Below are 20,803 nucleotides of genomic sequence, written 5' to 3'. Positions count from 1 at the left end.
CTTGTTCAAGCAGAGGTAAACGCTCTTAGAGAAATCGTTCTCAAGGAGCTAAATGCCAGTCTCCAAGAATCTCTCCACAACTCAATTAAATCCTTGATACCGGTGATCGTGAGCTCAATTCAGTCATCACTCCGAAATACGTGCATGCCAGCTTCAGACGGTGCACTTATGGACATGGAGGCCTCCGGTCCTTCTGGTATAAACGTTAATGACACACTATCATCTGAGAAAGGTCTAATCTCCGATGTTTCTAGTGAATTCGAGTGTAATGATTTCTCCATTTCGCCCGCGGAAAGAGCGAAGCAACGCCGAACAATTAAAAGACAAAAAAAGGGGTCTGAGCCCCAATCCTGAACTTGAGTGCCCCCGCACCCGATCGTTATCAAGTAGATAGCGATGTTTTTTGTCTTTTTTGCCTTTGTTATGTGCGTAGTTTTTTTTCCCCCTTGTTTTTCTTTCTGCATTCAGTGAAAAGATTTCATTGTTATTGTGCTCAAACTTGTTTTGTTGTTTTTTTTTCCCTCCCCTAAAGTCGGTTATTTTTATGTTTTTTCCTTACCTTTTTTTTTTTACTATTTGCTATATAATGAATAATGTTGACAGTAATATCAAGATTATCTCATGGAATGTTAGGGGTATTTCATCTAAATATTTAGCGATACATAATTATATGTTAGATTATGATGCTTTATGCTTTCAGGAATCTTTTTTGAAGCCATCAAAAAATTTCTTCCTTCCGGGTTATCATATCTATCGTGCTGATAGACCTGACGATTTCGGGGGTGGTCTTGTACTTGCAGTTCGTTCAATCTACCCCTCCCAATTTATTTGGAAAAGAGTGGATTCATCGTTTGAACTCCTTATTGTCAAAATATTTTTTACAGATCATCCGTTATACCTCATCAATGCTTACCGGCCCTCATCTCCTTTCTCTTTCACAGCTATTAATGAAATTTTCAATTTTATTTCCGGGGACTTTGTTCTTCTTGGTGATTTTAATGCCCATTTCTCTGCGTGGAATTCGCATTTTGATTCAACTGCTGGCCGAGCTCTTTATAACTGGTATTTATCCAATAATGTTTGCCTTACTCCTCCTACTTGCCCTACCTATTATGGTGCTACCACGCAATCCTATCTGGATTTGCGTTTTTCATCGCCTGAGGTTCATCGTTCACTATCCTGGTCACCGTTGTCATCATTATTTGGTAGTGATCATCTTCCTGCTATGATCTCATTCTCCTCATTGTCAAGTTCCAATATCTACTACTCATACAAAATTCGTTGGGCATCCTTACTTAAAGATTTAAGTAGGGTTTCCGCTAACGCACCGTTTGATACTCTCTATGCTTCCATTTCTGAAATGGTTCAAAATAATTCCTTTATCACCAGGCGCCCTCGTTACCCTCGTATTTCTCTTGATAAAGATGGGCGTCTTCTCCTTAAGGAGAAAAAACTGGCCTTTCGTCATTTTAGGTTTTCTCCTTCGCAAGACAACTGGATCTCATACAAACGGTTGTCTGCTAAATTCCGGTGCCACCTTCGCACTCTGAGAGTCAAACTTCTTTCAGATGAGATACTTCCTTTCTCTCCGCCTTCCAAGATTTATTCAACACTAAGACGTCATAGATACGTCGCAAACAAATCTTTTGATAACTCTCATCTTTTTTTTGTCATTGCCCAAAACTCTTATGCCGACGCTCTTGATCAAATTGACCTCTTCCGAGATCATCATTTCCCGTGCGGTCGTAGGGTTCCCCCTCATGTCTTTGTGGGGCCCCCTCATTCATTCGGTGAACATATGGATATGGCGTTTACAAATATAGAATTATTGCGAGCTCTTCGGACTGGTAGATCGAGTACTCCGGGTCCAGACAGTATCCCACTACGTGTCTATAAAAGTCTTCCAAAAAAAGGTCTGGAATTTCTACATGCGTTCAATGATTTATGGTCATCAAATTATATCCCTCCTTCATTTAAGGAAGGCAGAATTGTCTTTATTCCAAAACCTGGCCGTTCACCATCGGAACCTTCCGCTTTTAGACCTCTCACTCTGATTAACACTGTGAACAAAATTTTCGAACGCCTCATTCTTTTTAGATTAAATTGGATTTCATTCAAATTTAATTTGTTCTCTTCCTGCTTTTATGGGTTTCGCCCCAAAACTGGTTCAGAATCATGTTTACGAGACATTGTGTCCACTATCTGGGATGCTTTCAAGAACTCTCATGTCTTGTATCTCATTGCCTTAGACTTGAAAGCAGCGTATGATTCGGTTCGTCATGATCTTCTAATTAACAAATTAGCACGAATGGGATTCGATAAGAAATTTCTATCGTGGCTTTATGAATACCTCATCAACCGTCTCCATTTTATTCACTGGAGAGGCAGGAAGTCCAGTACGTTTTCTCCTACTACTGGTCTCCTTCAAGGCTCTTCTTTATCGCCTCTTCTGTTCGCTTTATTTACGATTGATTTACCTTCATACTTGCCTCCTAACATTCATCTCTTCTTGTATGCGGACGATATTTTCCTGGCCGCAAGTAGTTCGGATGGATCCTCCGCTGAATCTTCTCTTACTCTCGCTGTATCTAAGACCATGCAATGGGCTGAAGACAGTGGTCTCACTATCTCCCTTCCCAAGTCAAAATTTTCAATTTTTACTAGGAAACGTTCCTTTCATGTTCCTACATTTACAATTGGTGGAGTGTCTGTTCCTTTTGATCCCTTCATAAAAATTCTGGGGGTCTTTTTTGATAGATCTCTGACTTGGGCGAAACAACTCAGTACAATTAAAACTAAAGGCACTTTTATTTTAAATATTTGTCGGTCCATCGCATTCCGTTCTCGAAATGTTCCTTGCAGGTATACGAAACCCATTATCTTAAATATGGTGTCTGGTCTTCTATGCTATGGTGCACATGCTTGGTTCAATTCCTCTCGCTCATCTCTTTCTAAAATTAATATTATTTATCACTCTGCTTTGCGTTCGATTTTAGGTCTACCTATATCTACTAGAATTGACAAAATGAGAATGATTTTGGCATTACCGACTCTTACTGAACTCCTTTCATCTCGATGTGGCTCTGCTTGCATTCGGTCAACGGCGTCACCCTCCCAGGGCCCTTCTAATCTGTGGGACTCAGGTTTCAGACGTTTAGCCCCCCCTCTGAGGATGAAAATGGAAAATTTTTCCGAGACTATTGATTTCAATCTTACAAGCACTCTTCAACCTATTTTTGATTTTTACCCTTGGCATCTGCAAAACGTTTCTTTCATCACTGATGACTTGGATTTTCAGAAAAGTTTCCTCCATGGTTCTTTGCAACTTTCGTTCCAGCACTATTTAGACTCCTTGGACCCATCTTCCATCATCATCGCCACGGATGCCTCTAAGAAAAATCAAGTTGTCTGCGGTGCTTTCTGTCCCTTAACTAACGTCGTCAAGACATGGTTTATCAATTCTAGCTCTTCTGTGTTTACCGGGGAAGCTCTTGCAATCATTCTTGGCCTCCGATTTTTTATTCCTGGTTCTCGGCAACCCATTGTCATAATCTCAGACTCCAAATCTGTTATTTCTGCAGCACGAGCGTTCTCATTCCATTCTCCTACAGTCATTTTTCTTCTTTATTACCAGCTTGTTTTCACAAGCTCTCTTTCTAATCACATTTCTATTATCTGGGTCCCTGGTCACTCTGGCATTACTTTTAATGAGATTATTGATAGTCACGTTCGCACTGCGGCTTCTTCTCAGCGTGTAACCCCTTCCAGCCTCTACCCAGAAGATCTGATCTCAATTTTTAAATCCCGATATAAAAAATATTTCACTCAATCACTTAAAAATACACTTCCTGATTTCCGTCCATTTTATGATTGTTGCAAATTGTATTCATCCTTTTTTTCGTCCGGTAAATTTGAAAATATGTTTTACAAGCTCCTCTGTAACAGGGCTCCTCTTTTTGAGTATTTACATCGCATTAATAGGGCGGATAGTCCATTGTGTAGCCATTGTAACAATTTGGAAACTGCTTCTCATTTTCTTTTTTATTGCAGTCATTATGATTCTGTGCGTAATGCTACTTTCCGCAATCTTCATTTTCCGGTCTCTTGTTGGCGAGATTTTGCGTCGACTCCTCCTAATATTATTATTCCTCTCTTTGAACGTTTCGTCACTCGTAGTTCCCGTTTCGTCTAGTTGTTGGTATTCAGGTTTCATCCTATCGATACTCACTATATATATATGTGTGTGTGTGTGTATATATATATGTATGTGTATAAATTTTTCAGTATTACTATTCTTTGCTTTGTTTCAATACTTTTATTGTTGTCATTATTTGTGCTATGATTCTTATGCTTTTGTTGTTGTCATCACCTGCGACAATTCATGGTTTTTGTTATCATTCAATTTTGACAATTATTTTTTTTTATTATTATTGACTATTAATGTATAATTGATAGGCATAATTTCTTTTTTCTAATTTCCTAGATGTTTTTGTTATGATCCTGGCATCTCTATTCTCAATTTTTTTTTTAATGATCAGGGGATGGTCATAGTAGCCGAGAGCCCTGTATAATTATTATTGTATTGTATTGTAAACGAAACACACGTGCGCAAACAGGGGATGGTCCGCCGGCATATAGCCCTGTATAACTGAAGGTGAAGAAGAAGAAACGCATGTGTTCGTATATTGTGATTATTCTATCACACGCATTTGTTGAGCCGCCGAAATATTTTAATTGAGAAAAAGTTCAAGTAGTTAAGTCGTCTAAAGATGGCGTGGAAAAAAATTGATAATAGACTTCGTGTTTTAATCGAAAATTGTGTCATTAGTCGCCATAGATCCATGTTTATAGTTGTTGGTGAAAAAGGTCGTGATCAGGTATGTTATTGCTAGATTATAATTCATTGGGCAGATTACTTGAGCGGGGCTGCCGCCAATTGGCGATTTCCGGGCTACGATTCCTTAAGCGGGATTGTGCCAAATTTAGTGGGTTTTTTTTCGACAACTGAATACCTTAATGCTTAGGCTTTTTCATTGGCAACAACAACAACAATGTTTTTCAGGCCAACATGTTATCCTTGTCTATTTCAGCGCCATTTACATTTCTTGTTGTCGCCAGCGGCCTAGATTTCATTAATGAAAAATCTCTATATTGTTTTCCAAAAAATCCCTTTTATATTAATTTTTATATAGAATTTGGATCTGCGTAAAACCTCCCTAATTCATATTCTTCAAAGTTGGTATTCCCAGTATGTTACATCTTGTTTTTCTTGTTGGAATATCTCATTTTGTATCTCGTTTTCTCTTAGGATGTGCATTTCATATTATTATTTCTTGGTATACTAGCCATATATATTTTTAATCCAGAGCCACAATCATGTTTTTATTGGACCGCTTTTGATCGTACCCGGAGAGCCTTTTTTTTTGCCCTGAGACCGTTGTATTATTTAAAAGAGAGTACTGGTTTTTTAAATTTATAATTGCACGTTTCTATTTCAAAATCATGTCTATTTATAACCCATTGTTTATTTTATATTTTGCTGCTTCATCATCAATCTATTGCAATTTACTGCAGTTAATGAGTTTGGTGGGAAATGAAGGCATCATCTATTGGTGGTTACCTCAAGCTCGTTAAGGAAAATATCTGGAAAATATATAATGGAAAAAATATCACGGTGGTAGACAAGCATCTTGTTCACTACCCCACTGGGGCCTCTGGATCCTGTATCTGATCACTGAAGCATTATTCTGTTTCACTCTTGGCAACTTATCGTCATGCTTTCATATGTTTTTCTCACCAAAGGATAAATCAAGACATTGCCGAAAGGGATCATACTACAGTCAAATCCTGTTATACCTAATTCCAAGAGACTAGAGAAATCATTTCATTATAATGAATATATATGTTGTACAAGAAATCCAGATTCCATTGTTCCTATGTAAATTTATCTGGGGGATTAGAAAAGTTTTCGCTAGAGAGATTTTTGCTATAACAGTATTTGTTAAAACGAGAATCAACTGTATAGCTGTTCCATAGAAATAATAGAGTAGCAATGAGATAAGGAAATAAAATTGGCGGGAGGTTTGTCAAGAGATATAATAACTAATATCTCTATAATATAATAAACTGGTGTTAGAAGCACGACGTCGCAAGGCATGGTGAAGACAAGAAGGATGGAAAAGGACGACGTGGGAGAGCGCAACTCAAACAGCTGATGGCCATAATGTCCCAAATGAAAGTGGGCATTGAAGACGGGATCTGGTGAGCAATTGCAATGGAGGATGGCGCTGCCATTAAATCGGGCATTGTCGACAGAGTGAAACAAGCAATCAACGTCGTCGAGGAAAACATCAATAACATTGTTACAGCCATCGACGGTATGATGCAAGACATCGCTACAGTCATCTTGGACACTCTCTTCAGACATTCGGAGTGACTGGTTGCGCACAATGAAAGAACAACACATCGTCCTACTTAGAGGTTGTCAGGACAAAGTTCTTTCTTCTGAAAGTGATGGCCGTTCCAGAAGCAGGAATCCCCGACACAGCCATGGACAATGGTGGAATCAGAGCTGTTCTTTTGTGAAGGCCAGAGAGAAGCTATAAGAAAAGGATCCAGCATTGTAAGGGAGCATCGCGGGGAGATGCTGGTGCCTTATCGAGGAGACCATGCCTGTGGAACTGCCGTCTTTGCCTCAAGGCAGAAGGGAAATACTGATCTGCAGACCCTATTGTGAGACAGCTAAAGTCTCAGGATTTAAGTAACGAGAACACTCAAAAGGCACAACTGGACGATCCGGACATACAAGTGGTCATACATTGGAAATAATCCACTGGGAACCGACCAACATGACAAGACGTCACCTCTTCCAGTACGACCATGAAGAGATATTGGGCCCTCTGGGACTCCTTCGAGTTGAGGAATGGCATGTTCTACCACCATTGGGAGTCAGAGGCCTGAAAGAGACTTTCAGATGGCAACTCATCATACTCGGAGGCCGTGTGGAAGATCTGAAAGAGTCACACTGAAGTACGACTGATGGACATTTTGGCATCACCAGAATGCTAAGGAGGATTCGTGCGTGATTCTATTGGGACAAGTTCGGGACAGATGTGGAAAAGTGGTGTGATAACTGTGACACCAGTGTCACCCGAAAAATACCTCTGAAGTGGACTTCGATGCTACAACGTTGGTGCACTGTTCGAGAGAATTGCCTTGGACATCCTAGGACTTATCTGAAACCCTCGATGGTAGCAAATATATACTTGTAGTGATACTGTTTCACCAAGTGGCCAGGAGCATTTCCCGTTCCCGATGACTAGGCCAAGACACTGGCACTGTAACATGACGACCTGGGATCCTTCACAAAGTCTTTTATTTCAATAATTAATTCTAGTTTAGGCCCCAGGGACCTCTCGGACACCGGAAAATAGAATCCGGGATGTAACAACGGTAAAACAGTGTCGTTGCAGCACAAGTGTTGGTGCAGAATTGGGTGTCTCGATTCGGAGTCCCCATGTTGATCAATTCTGATCAGGAAAGAAACTTTACATCAGCAGTGTTCCTGAGAATGGGCAAACTTTCCTAGGAATGGAAAAGACTGTCTACTTCGCTTTATCTGGAATCTGATGGTGTAACGATGTAACATTGCTTCCCGGATTCTTTTTTTATCTTCCATAATAATTTCGCTAGACAGATGACAACAATGATTCAACAACTATTCCGTTTTCTTAAGACTTTTAATTCGGCGTTAATCTTTATATTTTACAACATTTTAAGCCAACAGTAAATTTGCTTTAGAGTTTTAGCATTAACATATCACAGATTTCAAACGTTCTCACCTGATCGGTCCATCGATTACAGCCTTCTGGATGTCACTGTCACAAGAACGCGAACAGTTCACTTCTTCATTTATTCGTGCTGTCTCCTGGAGAGGCATCCGAAAAGGTGAACCCGAGGAATAACCCTTCACGGATGAGAGCCGACATCTTGTAGACACTTCAACACAGGATGAGCGACTTTTGACTAGATGAAGAGGACGATCAACGGATCAATCAGTGCCGAGGCACCCTGCTATATTATCAACTCATGGATGGAACGAGGCGAAATGAAATGTAATGTCCAAGGAAAAACGTTCAACGTCCAAGGACCAACAACTAACGTTACTGTTCATTGCACACTACCAGAATATAAGGGAAAATTTTCCCATCTCGCCTTACCGAAACCAATCCGTATCGAGACCCGGCTGTGCTAGAATTGACGTAACATTTGAAAATTTACATATTCACATGAACTAAAAAATATTGCATGACAATCGGCATCTGGCAGCGCAAAAGATCGTAACATGGCGGCCGATTGCCGCATGATCACGCCGATCGATCCCAGAATCAATGTTAAAGATAATAAAATATAAAAATGACTAGAAAAGGACCATTTCCGGTGGGGCCTAAATGGTAACGTTACAATGGGATGGTGGATTAGATTCAACAGAACCATCCTGAATCACCTCTCGCTGTTTGTGTCGAAATACCAACAAGATTGGGACTCGAAGTTACTGCTGCCTTTGCTAGCCTGTAGGAGTACCGTCAGTGGGACATTGGATTCTCACTGTCACAGATGCTCATTGTAGGGATGTTGTTAAATTAGCTACATTCCTGTGATTCAAAGATCCAACAATTCAACAGGCAATAAATGAACTAGGCAAGTTCCAGATCAAATATTTATTGTTACAAGTACTTCGAATAAGTTATACGTTATAGTTCAAATGATTACATGTTAATTCTGAAATCAACAACGATACGCAAAACAACAAGATTAGATCTCACCGACAAAGTTGACCTCTCGAGATAGTTCACCTCAGGAACCTATAGGGATCGAAGCACCATTAAGCAGTGCAGCACTTGTAGACCTCGCTGAATTACAGCAGTTGGCGAAACATCCTATCGACCGTTGGCGCCACGTTGAAGACTTATTTACATAAGTGCAGGTTGCTGAATCATTGTAGGGTTCACCCGACCATTTCTAGGAATCGCATTCCATCTAGAACATACAGTAACTGACTATTAATGACTGGAGGATTACGTTGAACCAACTACCCGCACCAGCCGGAGTAGCCTAGCTTAGTAAATCACGTTTTTACGATATTAGTATTAACACAACAACATATAGTTGTTAGTTAAGATTACTCAGCCATCATCCCCACTGGGAGGAGTGAGAAGATTGTACTGCTTGGAGGTTGAATGCCAAGTTTCAGGTTTATCCAGCCTATTACACTGAGTGAACGAGTCTCTTCCAGCGCATCTGGAAAACTATGACGTCATTCCTGTTAATCTACATATCGTAACACAATAGGGATTATTTCGGATATTGTGTATTTCTGGTTGGCAATAGTTCAATAACCGTGAACGCAGTTGGCCGGACTTTACCCACAATATCTGTAAGGCTATTGAGGGTGAGACCAAGACAATGAATTGTGCATAATCAGTGGAAGTCTGTGGCCCACCGCTAACAAGGTAATTGATAACAATATTTCTTTACAAAGAATAACAAGGTAATTGATAACAATATTTCTTTACAAAGAATAACAAGGTAATTGATAACAATATTTCTTTACAAAGAATAACAAGGTAATTGATAACAATATTTCTTTACAAAGAATAACAACTTATATTGAACATAATCATCAAAAGTTGATGACACAACCGGATCCTCGACCGGGGAAAGACCTAGTGTTAACTAGTTAGCTGGGGGGGGGGGAGATTATCGGGACATCAGTAACGCAATCCGTAACTGGAGACCCAAAGGGGTGACATGTTACATCATGGGACGAGGTCTTCAGCTGTCGAGTGACCTGCTGTTTGGACTACCGCCAGATCCTCCTTTTCATTTGGAAGAATACATTGAGGAACTCTGGGAGCACCTTGAGGAAATGCATCAAATTGCCATAGACAAGATCAACATAGACTCTGAGAGGGTGGGAGTTTGCTACAATGTGAAGGCCATGTGTCACGACTTCAAGGAGAGAGGCGTTGTCTGGCTTTGTAATCCGAAACGAAGGAAAGAAGGGTGTCCGAAATGATGGAAAAAAAGGCGTCTGGAATGACGGAAAGGATCGCGTGTGAAGGATGGTGTCCGAAACTCCTGACTTCATGGGAAGGACGGCATTGCTTTAGGAAGAGACTGAACATGGTTGTGATGTGGGTTCAAAGGACACTGAAGTTCAAAGTGGTTTGTGTCATCAGACTTACTTATTATCACAAGGACTATGGAGGACTCACCGGTTTGAGGACTGCATTGCCCGGGACGAGCAACTGTAGAGGAGGAGGCAATGTTACGAAGGGTAGAAATTAAAAAGACTGGTGAACATATACAACACTTAAACACATAACAAGCGCAACGCTTAAACAAATTATCTTTTCGTTCCTTTGAAATCAACCATGACCATGGTCTAGAGCAGTGGTTCTCAACTTTTTTGGAACCGCAGCCCAGTGAATCGAATTTCTATGAGTCTACGGCCCGGTCTGGAATACTCGTTCATAAGTTAATAATTAATAAACAATCAATTACCTTTTGATTGTGAGCTAATTATTTAATTAATTAAAAACTCACTTAATCAATTAATTAATTAAATTCATCTCTAATTGAATAATTAATTTAACCCTTTTAATTAGTTGATTAATTAAAACCCTTTTAATTAGTTGATTAATTAAAACCCTTTTAATTAGTTGATTAATTAAAACCCATTTAATTAATTGAATCCATTATTAACTTATGGAGGGATACAGCATTTTTTTTTCGGTAATGTACACTGCTGGCCACCGTAAATGCAACACCCTGAAGGAAGCATGCAAATAATATGAAATTTGCAACATGCATTAGCGGAGGTGAGATGTACAAATGATTAGAATTTCAGCGCAGACGCACATCACGCGCGCCTGTGGCGCCACTTCAAAGTGCTATTTAAGGCTTGGAGATTTCGACGATTTGAAGTACGGCAATTGTGTTTTTCTTGTGGTTTTTCAAAAAAACAATCAATTACGCCTCGTAGAAAACAGCGATCATCTTTTGATCAAGTATCCGAGTTTGACAGAGGAAGGATAGTGGCCTACCGAGATTGTGGATTATCTTTCAGGGAAATCTGTAGTCGTGTTGGACGAAACCAAACAACTGTAATGCGGATATGTGATCGTTGGATGCAGGAGGGTGCGACGGACCGACGTGTTCGATCGCATCCACCTCAGTGCACCACTTCACGTGATGACAGGCGTATTGTGCGTATGGCAGTGACGGATCGCTCAGCCACATCACGAACCATAGCACAGCACATTCAGTCTGTACCGCATCATCCAGTGTCTGCACGTACCATTCGACGCCGTTTACAGCAGAGTGGTCTGTCCGGAAGACGTCCATTGCTTCGTCTACCCTTGAAGCAGAACCACAGACGTCTCCGCCGCCAATGGTGAGATGAAAGAAGGATGTGGACGGCACAATGGAATGAAATTGTCTTTACTGACGAGTCACGCTTCTGTCTGCAACACCACGATGGTCGGATTCGAGTCTGGAGACACCGTGGAGAGAGGATGCTCAACAGCTGCGTTATGCACCGCCACACTGGTCCTGCACCGGGTATTATGGTATGGGGCGGTATTGGATATCACTCTCGCACTCCTCTAGTACGCATTGCCGGTACTTTAAAAAGCTAGCGCTACATCTCCGAGGTGTTGGAGCCAGTTGTCCTTCCTTACCTTCAGGGCTTGCCCACAGCCATATTTCAACAGGATAATGCGTGACCACACGTGGCACGCATTGTCCAAAGGTTCTTCGTCAATCGCCAGATTGAATTGCTTCCCTGGCCAGCTCGCTCTCCGGATCTTTCGCCGATAGAAAACATGTGGTCCATGGTTGCTCAACGATTGACCCAGATTACATCCCCAGCTGCCACACCAGATCAACTTTGGCAACGCGTGGAAGCTGCTTGGTCTGCTGTACCCCAAGAACACATCCAAAGTCTCTTTGAATCAATGCCGAGGCGTGTGGCAGCGGTGATCTCCAACAATGGCGGCTACTCTGGCTACTGATTTTGGCAGGAACCACACTTCACAGAAGTCTATAAATTTAATCATTTGATGCTTGGTCAACATGTTATCTACAAAATAAATATTGTTGCGATATCTCTTGTCTTTCTTGGTGTTGCAATTTGGGTGGCCAGCAGTGTATTAATAATGTGTAGACAAATAAACGAAGCGTTTCATCAGCAACTGCAGTAAACATCCTCATTGCTTAAGCACCAAAACCTGGGTACTGGGTACATAGCTGAGCCACCAATATACAATGCAACGATCCACCCCCTCTCCTGCACAAGAGCTTGAGCCCGTAGATACGGGACAAATAGCAACTTTAGCCCCCCTCAATGTTTTTTCTTCATTTCGGCGCCTCTACCTCATTAAAAGATTCAATTGGTCATACATAAATCAATCTAAGATATCTTAATATTCAATTTTATAGAATAATTTCGCATATTGTGTAAAAATACGAAGTTTTCGTTCATAGTGGCAATGGAATTTTTTGTGCTGACATCGACACAACACTTATTTATAAGCACTATTTTAATGACTTAATTAGTGTAAAATATATTTTACGATCAAACTTTGTATTTAATCTCAGCTAGGAAGAAGGTAATGATATAAAATAAAAATGTATATATTGTAACTCACCATAAAAAAGTGCACTGGAGAGCAGAAAATTGTTCAGTTTTGGGCGAGACACTCTTTTTGGTATATTCATGATACATGCTTGATAAATTTCAAAACTTTGATTGAGATTTTTCTACTCTAAAACTTAAACTTTTCTCTATTTTTTAACAAAAATTTAGATTTGTGAACCTATACACACTGGAAAAGAAATCAAAACAAAAACCCTCGCAACATAATTCACTTCGTTTTTGCAAAGAAAACAGTATTTGAGTTATCACCAGTAGTTATGTGCACCTTGATGACCAATTCGAAACATACTATTTTCTGTGTGCAGCAGGTGTTTCACTGATTAGTCGCTGACATTTGCCACGCATATGTAAAATACTTATGAGTTGTTTAGTCATTATAACTTAATCGTTATAATGACCGCTAGAGGTTTTTACCACTGGCCATAAATAATGGGTCCAATGGTTGAAAGGTGGTTTTCTATAATATTGCCTGGAAATTCCTTATCACTCACAATTATTCCCCTTCGAAGTTATGCGGCATGGTCAATGGCGAGTAGCACAGATGTTTTTCCAGTCTCCAATAAGCGTAGAATACCGAGTTTTCTCATGGCATTATTGTCTTCGGGACATTTTCTGTGGTGTAGACAATGGCAAACCGTGAACACGCAAACAACAGGGTCATTTGGTTGTCAACAGAGAGCCCTGAAGCAGTAGTATATTTGCCAGGGAAAAGCACGGAGAGTATAGAAAAACGCTCCCAACCCCTGCTGTATTGTTTGGGTCTCATGAAGATGGATACTCAAAAATACGTAAAGAAAAAAGAATATAGTTAACAATACTAGTTTCGAGGAGAGGGAGGACCAGAGACATGTTCCCCTTTCTTTGGGTCTAGCAACAAAACGAAGGATTTTCAGTGCGATATTTTCAGGCTACTTTTAGGGAAAGAGGGATCCTATAATTGCGGCTGGAAGCCTTTGTTCTGGAACTTTAGAGGAGGGTTTTTCATCTTTCCCCTTGTATGATTTTAGACTGAAAAATTAAAATAATATGTACCATAATAGTGAAATAAACCAGTTTGTTATTCATGGAAATGCTTTGAAAAATGAAAGGGTAATGAATATATACTTGCGGCCCGGCGGTTGAGGAACACTGGTCTAGAGACTAGACAAAGTAATTTTAATTAATGCTCATCTGGAAACCATTTTCCATTGAATACTAAACATGCTGGTAAATAATATATCAAGGGAATAAATAGTAGAAAATGAATAATAAAAAACTTGGAAGTAAAATGAGAGATTGAAAATCTGTTGAAGATGCTGGAAAATAAAATACATGGAGCAATCACGAATGAGTTGAACAGAGAGAGTGAAAACAGATGCACTCTAATTGAATTTTTTGTGAAAATAGAATCATTCAAGTCTACAGTAAATTTCTGAGAATTTCTCTAATAAATATTCTAAGAATGACCCAGGAAAAGAAGCCATCTCAAAGTATGTTGAATCAAACTCGTATATAATGATCAAGAGCAAACTCAAAAAAAAAGTATTTTAAATATGAAATGGATAAATTCTGATAAAAGAAGCAAGATCAAATGTTCAAAAATGTTTGAAATTGAAGAGAACAAAAGCACTACTTAGACTTGCATCAGCAGCAAAAACAATAAAAATAATTGTTTTTCTCTAATTTTGTGATTTTTTTTTTTAAATTAGTGATTACCAAGTCTAAGCTAAATCTAAAAACACTCATTTTTAAGTTATTTTATAATTCTTAAATACCATATGGTAGCCTCTCATTTATTGATATTGTAGAGAATTTAAAAATATATATAAACTAGCTATAATACCCAGCGTTGCCTGGGTTTTCTTCAATGAGGCTTTTTGGATCACGTGATATCTCCCTCTGTCTTTGACGGACATGCAAACCATGTTCAAGTTGAACCAATATGGCGACTTACTGCGCGACTCATGAAATAAACAAATCTAGATTTAAAGAAACATAGAAATGAATATATATTTTTTTTCTTTTTCAAGGGGTGCCAAGTATTTCACTCCCCCCCCCCCCCAAAGTTCTAGTTATTCATCTGCCGGTTTCTACTTCAAAAAATATTAAAACTGTGGAATTTCTTCGATGTACTTTATGAGCCCATATAATTTATTTTAAAACAATTTAAACTATGTGAATTTATGCAGTTAGACAATAAGGAGACATTAATTTTCATACTTGAGAAGATACAAATAAAAAGTTGAAATCAATGTTATTGCATGGATCTCAACTCAAAAGTAGGTCTGGCTAATCACTTCATATTTAATCTCCTGGGCTTTGTATATCTCTAAACGAACTCAATATTTCAAAAATCTAGAATTCAATAAAAAATTTTAAAATTATTGATGTTTGGCGGAAAACCCCGCCAAATTTCCACATTTCTACAGTAAAATCGGCAATTTTAACACTGATTTCTATGAGGATTACCCTTTTCCTGACCCTCAAAGCGATGTTGATGATGATTATGACGTATATTCAAAAAGCCTCATTACTGAGAGTATTGAAAATGTGGCCAACCATTATAAAGGCATAAAATATTTTACATATACATATACCAACAGGATTAGAGAAGTGACAAACCATTGTGAAGGTATAAAACACGTCTGAAACGCATAGCTAGGAAACCACGGTAACCAAAGTAAACGTTCGGAAAGTGATTGTTGAGGTCCAAAAACCATTGTTGCCCAACCGTTATTTGCCCTGCTCTGACGAAATTTTAAAGTAGGCTATCATTCAAGTCGGTTCCCATTTGGTATATATGCAAAATTTGGTGACTGTCGATCTAAAATTGTAGATTTGTATAGAGAACATACACACAGACAGACACACAGAAAATCAATTTTATATATATAGATATATTATAGATATCAAGAAGTCTCTCGAAATTTTTTTGATTTAAAAATTAAAAAATAATTATTATTTCTTCTCGAGGAAATCTCTATGTATTTTGTACCTTGAGAGAGGGGGAAGCACCCCCTTCTTCTGAGCTGAGATAACACTGTTTTTTGAAGTAAAAAGTAATCCTGTGTATGCTACCTCATTTATGTACATAAAAACTATATTTTGTTTACTGCTAGTTTTAAAGTGCTACAAAACTGATATTGCTGCTATGAAAATAATATTTCTTGCTACAAAAACCAAATTTTCATTTTCCACCCCTGGACTATGTCAAATACAGTAAACTTGATTTATAAAACAGTACTTATACATAAATTTAATAATCAATGTGGAAATCTCAAACTTTTTGGTGCAGAGATCCAGTCAGTCATGTGATATTGGAGCTAGTGGTTCAGTCGATTTACATGGGATCAATGAAGATTCATTTTACATTCAATCCCGCTACTTCACCAAACACCAACTCTGGCCATATTGCTATATCACAATTTATTGCCATTAATGAGATGGGTTGGAAATGAAGGTGCCTCCAGCTTGTGAGGGAAAATATCTTATAGATTCAATGCATGTAAATTCGAAAAAATATATAAAATAGATTCCCATAGAATTTTGTCTTTGCAGAATATAATAGCAGTTGCCATTGCGTCAAATCACAAAAAAAAAGTTTCATTTAAAAATTCCCCAAATAGCTAGCATCAATTCAGCCTTTGGACATCCGAAAGTGGTGAGATGACTTGTATCTGCTTTAGAGATGTGAGATGAGAATATTCTCCGGATTCTCGGAGAGCAAAAGTATTCCCCTGGATATAAAAATTTGAGAATAATCAAGAATATTAATTTTTCTTTGAAATTATGAAAAAGAATTTACTAATTTTATTTATATTATTAAATATAATTCAGTTTTCATTGCCTGAAACATTTGAAACAAAACAATTTTTGACATAATCATCTCATAATGGCGACTTTTAGTTTTAGGATATGGTCTTGGTCATGATGAGTGGTTTTAAAAGTTAGGTTATGAAGATTTTAGAACCTTAAGATTAAAACCTTAAATTTTTTCAAAAATTAGTTCAAAGAAAAGAGTAAAACTAAAGTTATTGACAAAAAAAAAAAGCTATTCTTACATATATAATCACCTTAATTCTGTACAGAACTATTATTTTCTTCAATGTACATACACTTACATTTTGTATCACTCCTATTTCTTTGCAATTCAGCCATAGTGGTTTCATTTTGTTGCTTTTAAAGTTTAATATTGTTGGCTACTAACTTGTGGGGACAGAGAATTCTCTGGAAGGACTATTATAAATAACTTGAGAACAATTATTATTTTCGATAATAATATTCTCCAGTAGTATATATTAGTAGTTTTTCCAGAGAATATTCTCGTTGGTGAGAATATTCTCCAAGAGATTATTCTCGAGAATTTTACAGTCTGCTTCAATCATATATCCTCTTGCATCTGTTGTCCCATTTCGGAACCGATGGTGATTTTTTGTTAGTGAGATTTGATTTGAAGGATAGTAATGACAGTTAATTTAACCTACTGGATGGCAATGGTTTGCCTGATGACATGGTTTTTAAAAGGGAATTTTTGCCAAAAATCTCTTCAATTTTACTTTTATTAATAAAAAAAACATTATTTTATAGGATTTGAATACACACGAAAACTCCCTAATTCTCATTCTCGAAAGTTAGCATCTATCGAATGACAAATGCCTGGATTTTTGTATAACAGATATCTTTTTTCAATTAACAACAATGAACACAAAGAAAACTTTATCGATTCACATCCATATAGCAATTTTTATAAATTAATACCACACAAGGGTTTATAAATTTTTAACTTGTGTACAAAAAAAATCTAACATTTACTGGGGTTTTTTTTTAATGTTTATTCCATGCTGTTCTTTCAGATTGTAATTTTGCATCATATGCTGTCAAAGGTTGAAGTTAAAGCAAGACCATCTGTGTTATGGTGCTATAAGAGAGAATTGGGATTTAGCACGTAAGTGTATTCTGGTTGAAATTTTTGTAGTAAAAACCTGATATATTGTTTTTTTTTATTTGTCTCATCTTAATGTTTTACTTGCTTCTCAAAATTTTTAACATGTAATTTTCTGTTCACAGACATAGAAAGAAACGGATGCGGCAGCTGAAAAAAAAGCTTCAAGGTGGAAAACTTTCAATCAATGAAGATGATCCCTTTGAACTATTTATTGCATCTACTAACATTCGATACTGCTATTACAGGTACCAAGTCATTTATTTTGTTTTAATTAGGGTTTTTTGGACCAGGAACATGGTATTTTATGTTCAAAATTGCGAAATGCTATAATATGACGTGAAACTAGAGGATTTTCTTTTAGTGAAAGTAACACGGGGCAAAAAGCTATGAGTTGATTAATCATTTATTTACACAATTATTTGATAGCTCAGTTAGGGTATATAGTTGGGCTTGAACAAATCAAAAGAAAATTCAAGTGCCAAGCAAAATACAAGAAGCTATTCAAAATTATTGCCTATGGGGGCCGTTTAAGTATTATGTCAGCAAATTTTTGACATTTTTACCCCCCCCCCCCCCGTCAGCAAAATTTCATCAGCACTGCCCCTGCCCTACCTTCTAATGCATATTGGTAGGATCAGAAATGTACGGGGGAGGCATAGGGGGCTCGTTCGCCTTCTACCCAGATGAAATTTTCTTTTTAATCCAAAAAATATTTTTTTTAATTAAAATTTGAAAGAAAATGCCTTTATATGTTGTCATAATCAATTTCTGTTAATTTCAATGCTCTTTGAAGGGTAAGAACTCAAAATTTCTCATTTTTTCCCCCTTTAAGCCATATATGGTAAATCCTTGATCCGCAGACCAAATGTGGCATTGAAGGTTATCTGATGTGGCTTACCACCTCAAACCTAATTTTGTAAAAATTAACTAAGCAGTACATTTACAAATTGCTTACATGACCCATGGCACAATTCCAGATCATTTAAGTGGCCCATGGCACATTTTCAGATCACTGAAGTAGGCATCAAAGATCACTTAAGTAACCTGCGACACAGTTCCAGAATACATAAACGATTCATGGCACATTTAGTGCCCTTGCATGACATGTGGCACAGTTTTAGAACACTTAAGCTGCCCCCAGTGCGGTTCTACATCACAAGTTACCCGCAGAACATTCCCAGTTTACTTAAGTGATCCGTGATACTGTTCCAGAACACTTAGGCAGCCCAGACACATTTCTAGAGCACTTGAAGGATCTGTGAAACATTTAGAGATCACTAAAGTGGCTCTGTAGGGGACTTATCGTTTGGGAGAATGTTAGTTCAGGTGCCCAATAAATATCGAAAGGTTTTTTTCTGTTTTTGGTGCACCGAATAAGATGCCATTAAGAATATTTCATATCTTCATAAAGGTTGTTTGATGACGTAAGTATCATCCAACCTCCCCCACCCCTTGTTATCAAAAGTCAGGAAATCGGGAAACCCCCCCCCCCCCCATCGATGCTGACGTAATACTTGAATGATCCCTATCACGTATATAAAGTTTTATCGATTGTTAATATTAATTGGTTTGTGCATGCTTATAGTAGCAATAAATGGCCTTTTGTAATTGTAACTTTCATATTGCCGTCAGATTAAATAAACATTTTATTTTAATTAATTATTAGAAGTTTGAATGATTTTTCAGAGATTTTATTGTTTTCAATGTTAGTACTATTTAAAACAAAAAACCACAACTATATGTTAAGATTTTCTTGTTATTTATCTTCATTTCTTCTTTTGTGTATTAGTATGAAGCAAGATTATTACAGCTTTCATATAAGCTACTGTATTTTCACTTTTCTTTTTGTCTTATGGTCTTGCTTATATTCATTTCAGTGAAACTCATACCATATTAGGACAAACTTTTGGAGTGGCAATTCTTCAAGATTTTGAAGCAATCACACCAAATTTGTTGGCTCGAACAATTGAGACAGTTGAAGGTGGAGGAATGGTTATCATTCTTCTACAGACCTTGACATCCCTCAAGCAACTCTACGCAATGGCTATGGCGAGTAAATTTTGATCTCACACAGTAGAAATAAACTAATAAAGTTAATAAGCTGTGATAAAAATGATTAATTTATAGTCTAAAAATATTGAAATTCATTTAAATAATTAGAAAAGAAAAACCCCCATTAATGATATTTTATAAATCTTTGATATTAAAATTCACTTGGAAATTTTGAGAGAAAATTATTGCTTTATGTACAAGGTTTATTCATGGTTATGTGTCACTTTTCAATCACATATAGGATGTACATGCCAGGTACAGGACTGAAGCTCATCAGGATGTTGTTGCAAGATTCAACGAACGTTTCATCTTATCTTTAGCTTCTTGTCATAACTGTTTGGTTGTTGATGATCAGCTGAATATTTTGCCAATATCCTCAAATGTGTCATCAATTAAGCCATTCCCACCCAAAAATATGGTATTTCTGACTTTTCATTGATTGTTTTTCATAATTATAGACTGCTAAAACTTTCTGTGTAAGACACAAAAAGCCTGTAAGAGACAAAATGCTTATTGAAATTAGAAAGTTTTATATACAGTACTGTCTCAACTTACTTCACCTTGAACTTATGGCGCTTCATTCTATATATAAAAGCACTAATAGATAAAGAATGAAGAAAATCAGCAAATGTACCTCCCTTCTCCTCCTGAGGGGTGAGTATTACAATTGGAATAGTTTACCTCAGTGTATGTCTTTTTCAATGTACAACGTCAGTCAGAAAGAATTAGTGATGTAGATCAGGGTATCAGTGTACAGTTCTCACTATTTTATAGCCCACATTTGTTTGTTTGTACCCTTTATTTCAAAAACTTGAGGGTGAGTTAGTAAAAATTAAATGTGATAATGGTAAAAAAATTTCTCCCGGACCTATTTTCAAAGTAAAAAGATTAGTAAAAATTTGATAGAATTTTTGTTTATATTTGAAATTAAATACATTGCCCGCAGAGTTTAAAAAAGTTCTGGGATGACCCACCAGTTCTGTACAAAAAATTATTGTACTCTAATAAAGATTATTCTGCAGAGTAATTTCTGGTTTTCAAAGATAGTAGACACTCACTGATTTGGTATACATCAAACCAGGGTGTGTCAGATTACTGGAAGTTTG

General features: G+C 37.5%; 1 protein-coding gene across 1 annotated transcript in view; it reads left to right on the top strand.

Moving 5' to 3' along the window:
• Nucleotides 1-4,579: 4,579 nt before the first annotated feature.
• The window catches only part of l(1)G0020 (RNA cytidine acetyltransferase l(1)G0020), a 43,496-nt gene continuing 27,272 nt past the window's right edge, over nt 4,580-20,803 (top strand). Inside the window, exons 1-5 of the mRNA XM_089237961.1 lie at nt 4,580-4,877; nt 17,554-17,645; nt 17,768-17,890; nt 19,523-19,694; nt 19,939-20,115. Coding sequence (XP_089094087.1) covers nt 4,770-4,877; nt 17,554-17,645; nt 17,768-17,890; nt 19,523-19,694; nt 19,939-20,115 — 672 coding nt within the window. The 5' untranslated portion in view covers nt 4,580-4,769. The remainder of the gene's footprint in view (nt 4,878-17,553; nt 17,646-17,767; nt 17,891-19,522; nt 19,695-19,938; nt 20,116-20,803) is intronic.

Source organism: Pholcus phalangioides, unplaced genomic scaffold (genome assembly GCF_987345545.1).
Source record: "Pholcus phalangioides strain wild (caught in Gottingen) unplaced genomic scaffold, Ppha-v1.0 ptg000010l_1, whole genome shotgun sequence".
Taxonomy (NCBI): domain Eukaryota; kingdom Metazoa; phylum Arthropoda; class Arachnida; order Araneae; family Pholcidae; genus Pholcus; species Pholcus phalangioides.
Note: the sequence above shows the minus strand (reverse complement) of the source record. Positions and strands in the feature narration are given on the sequence as shown.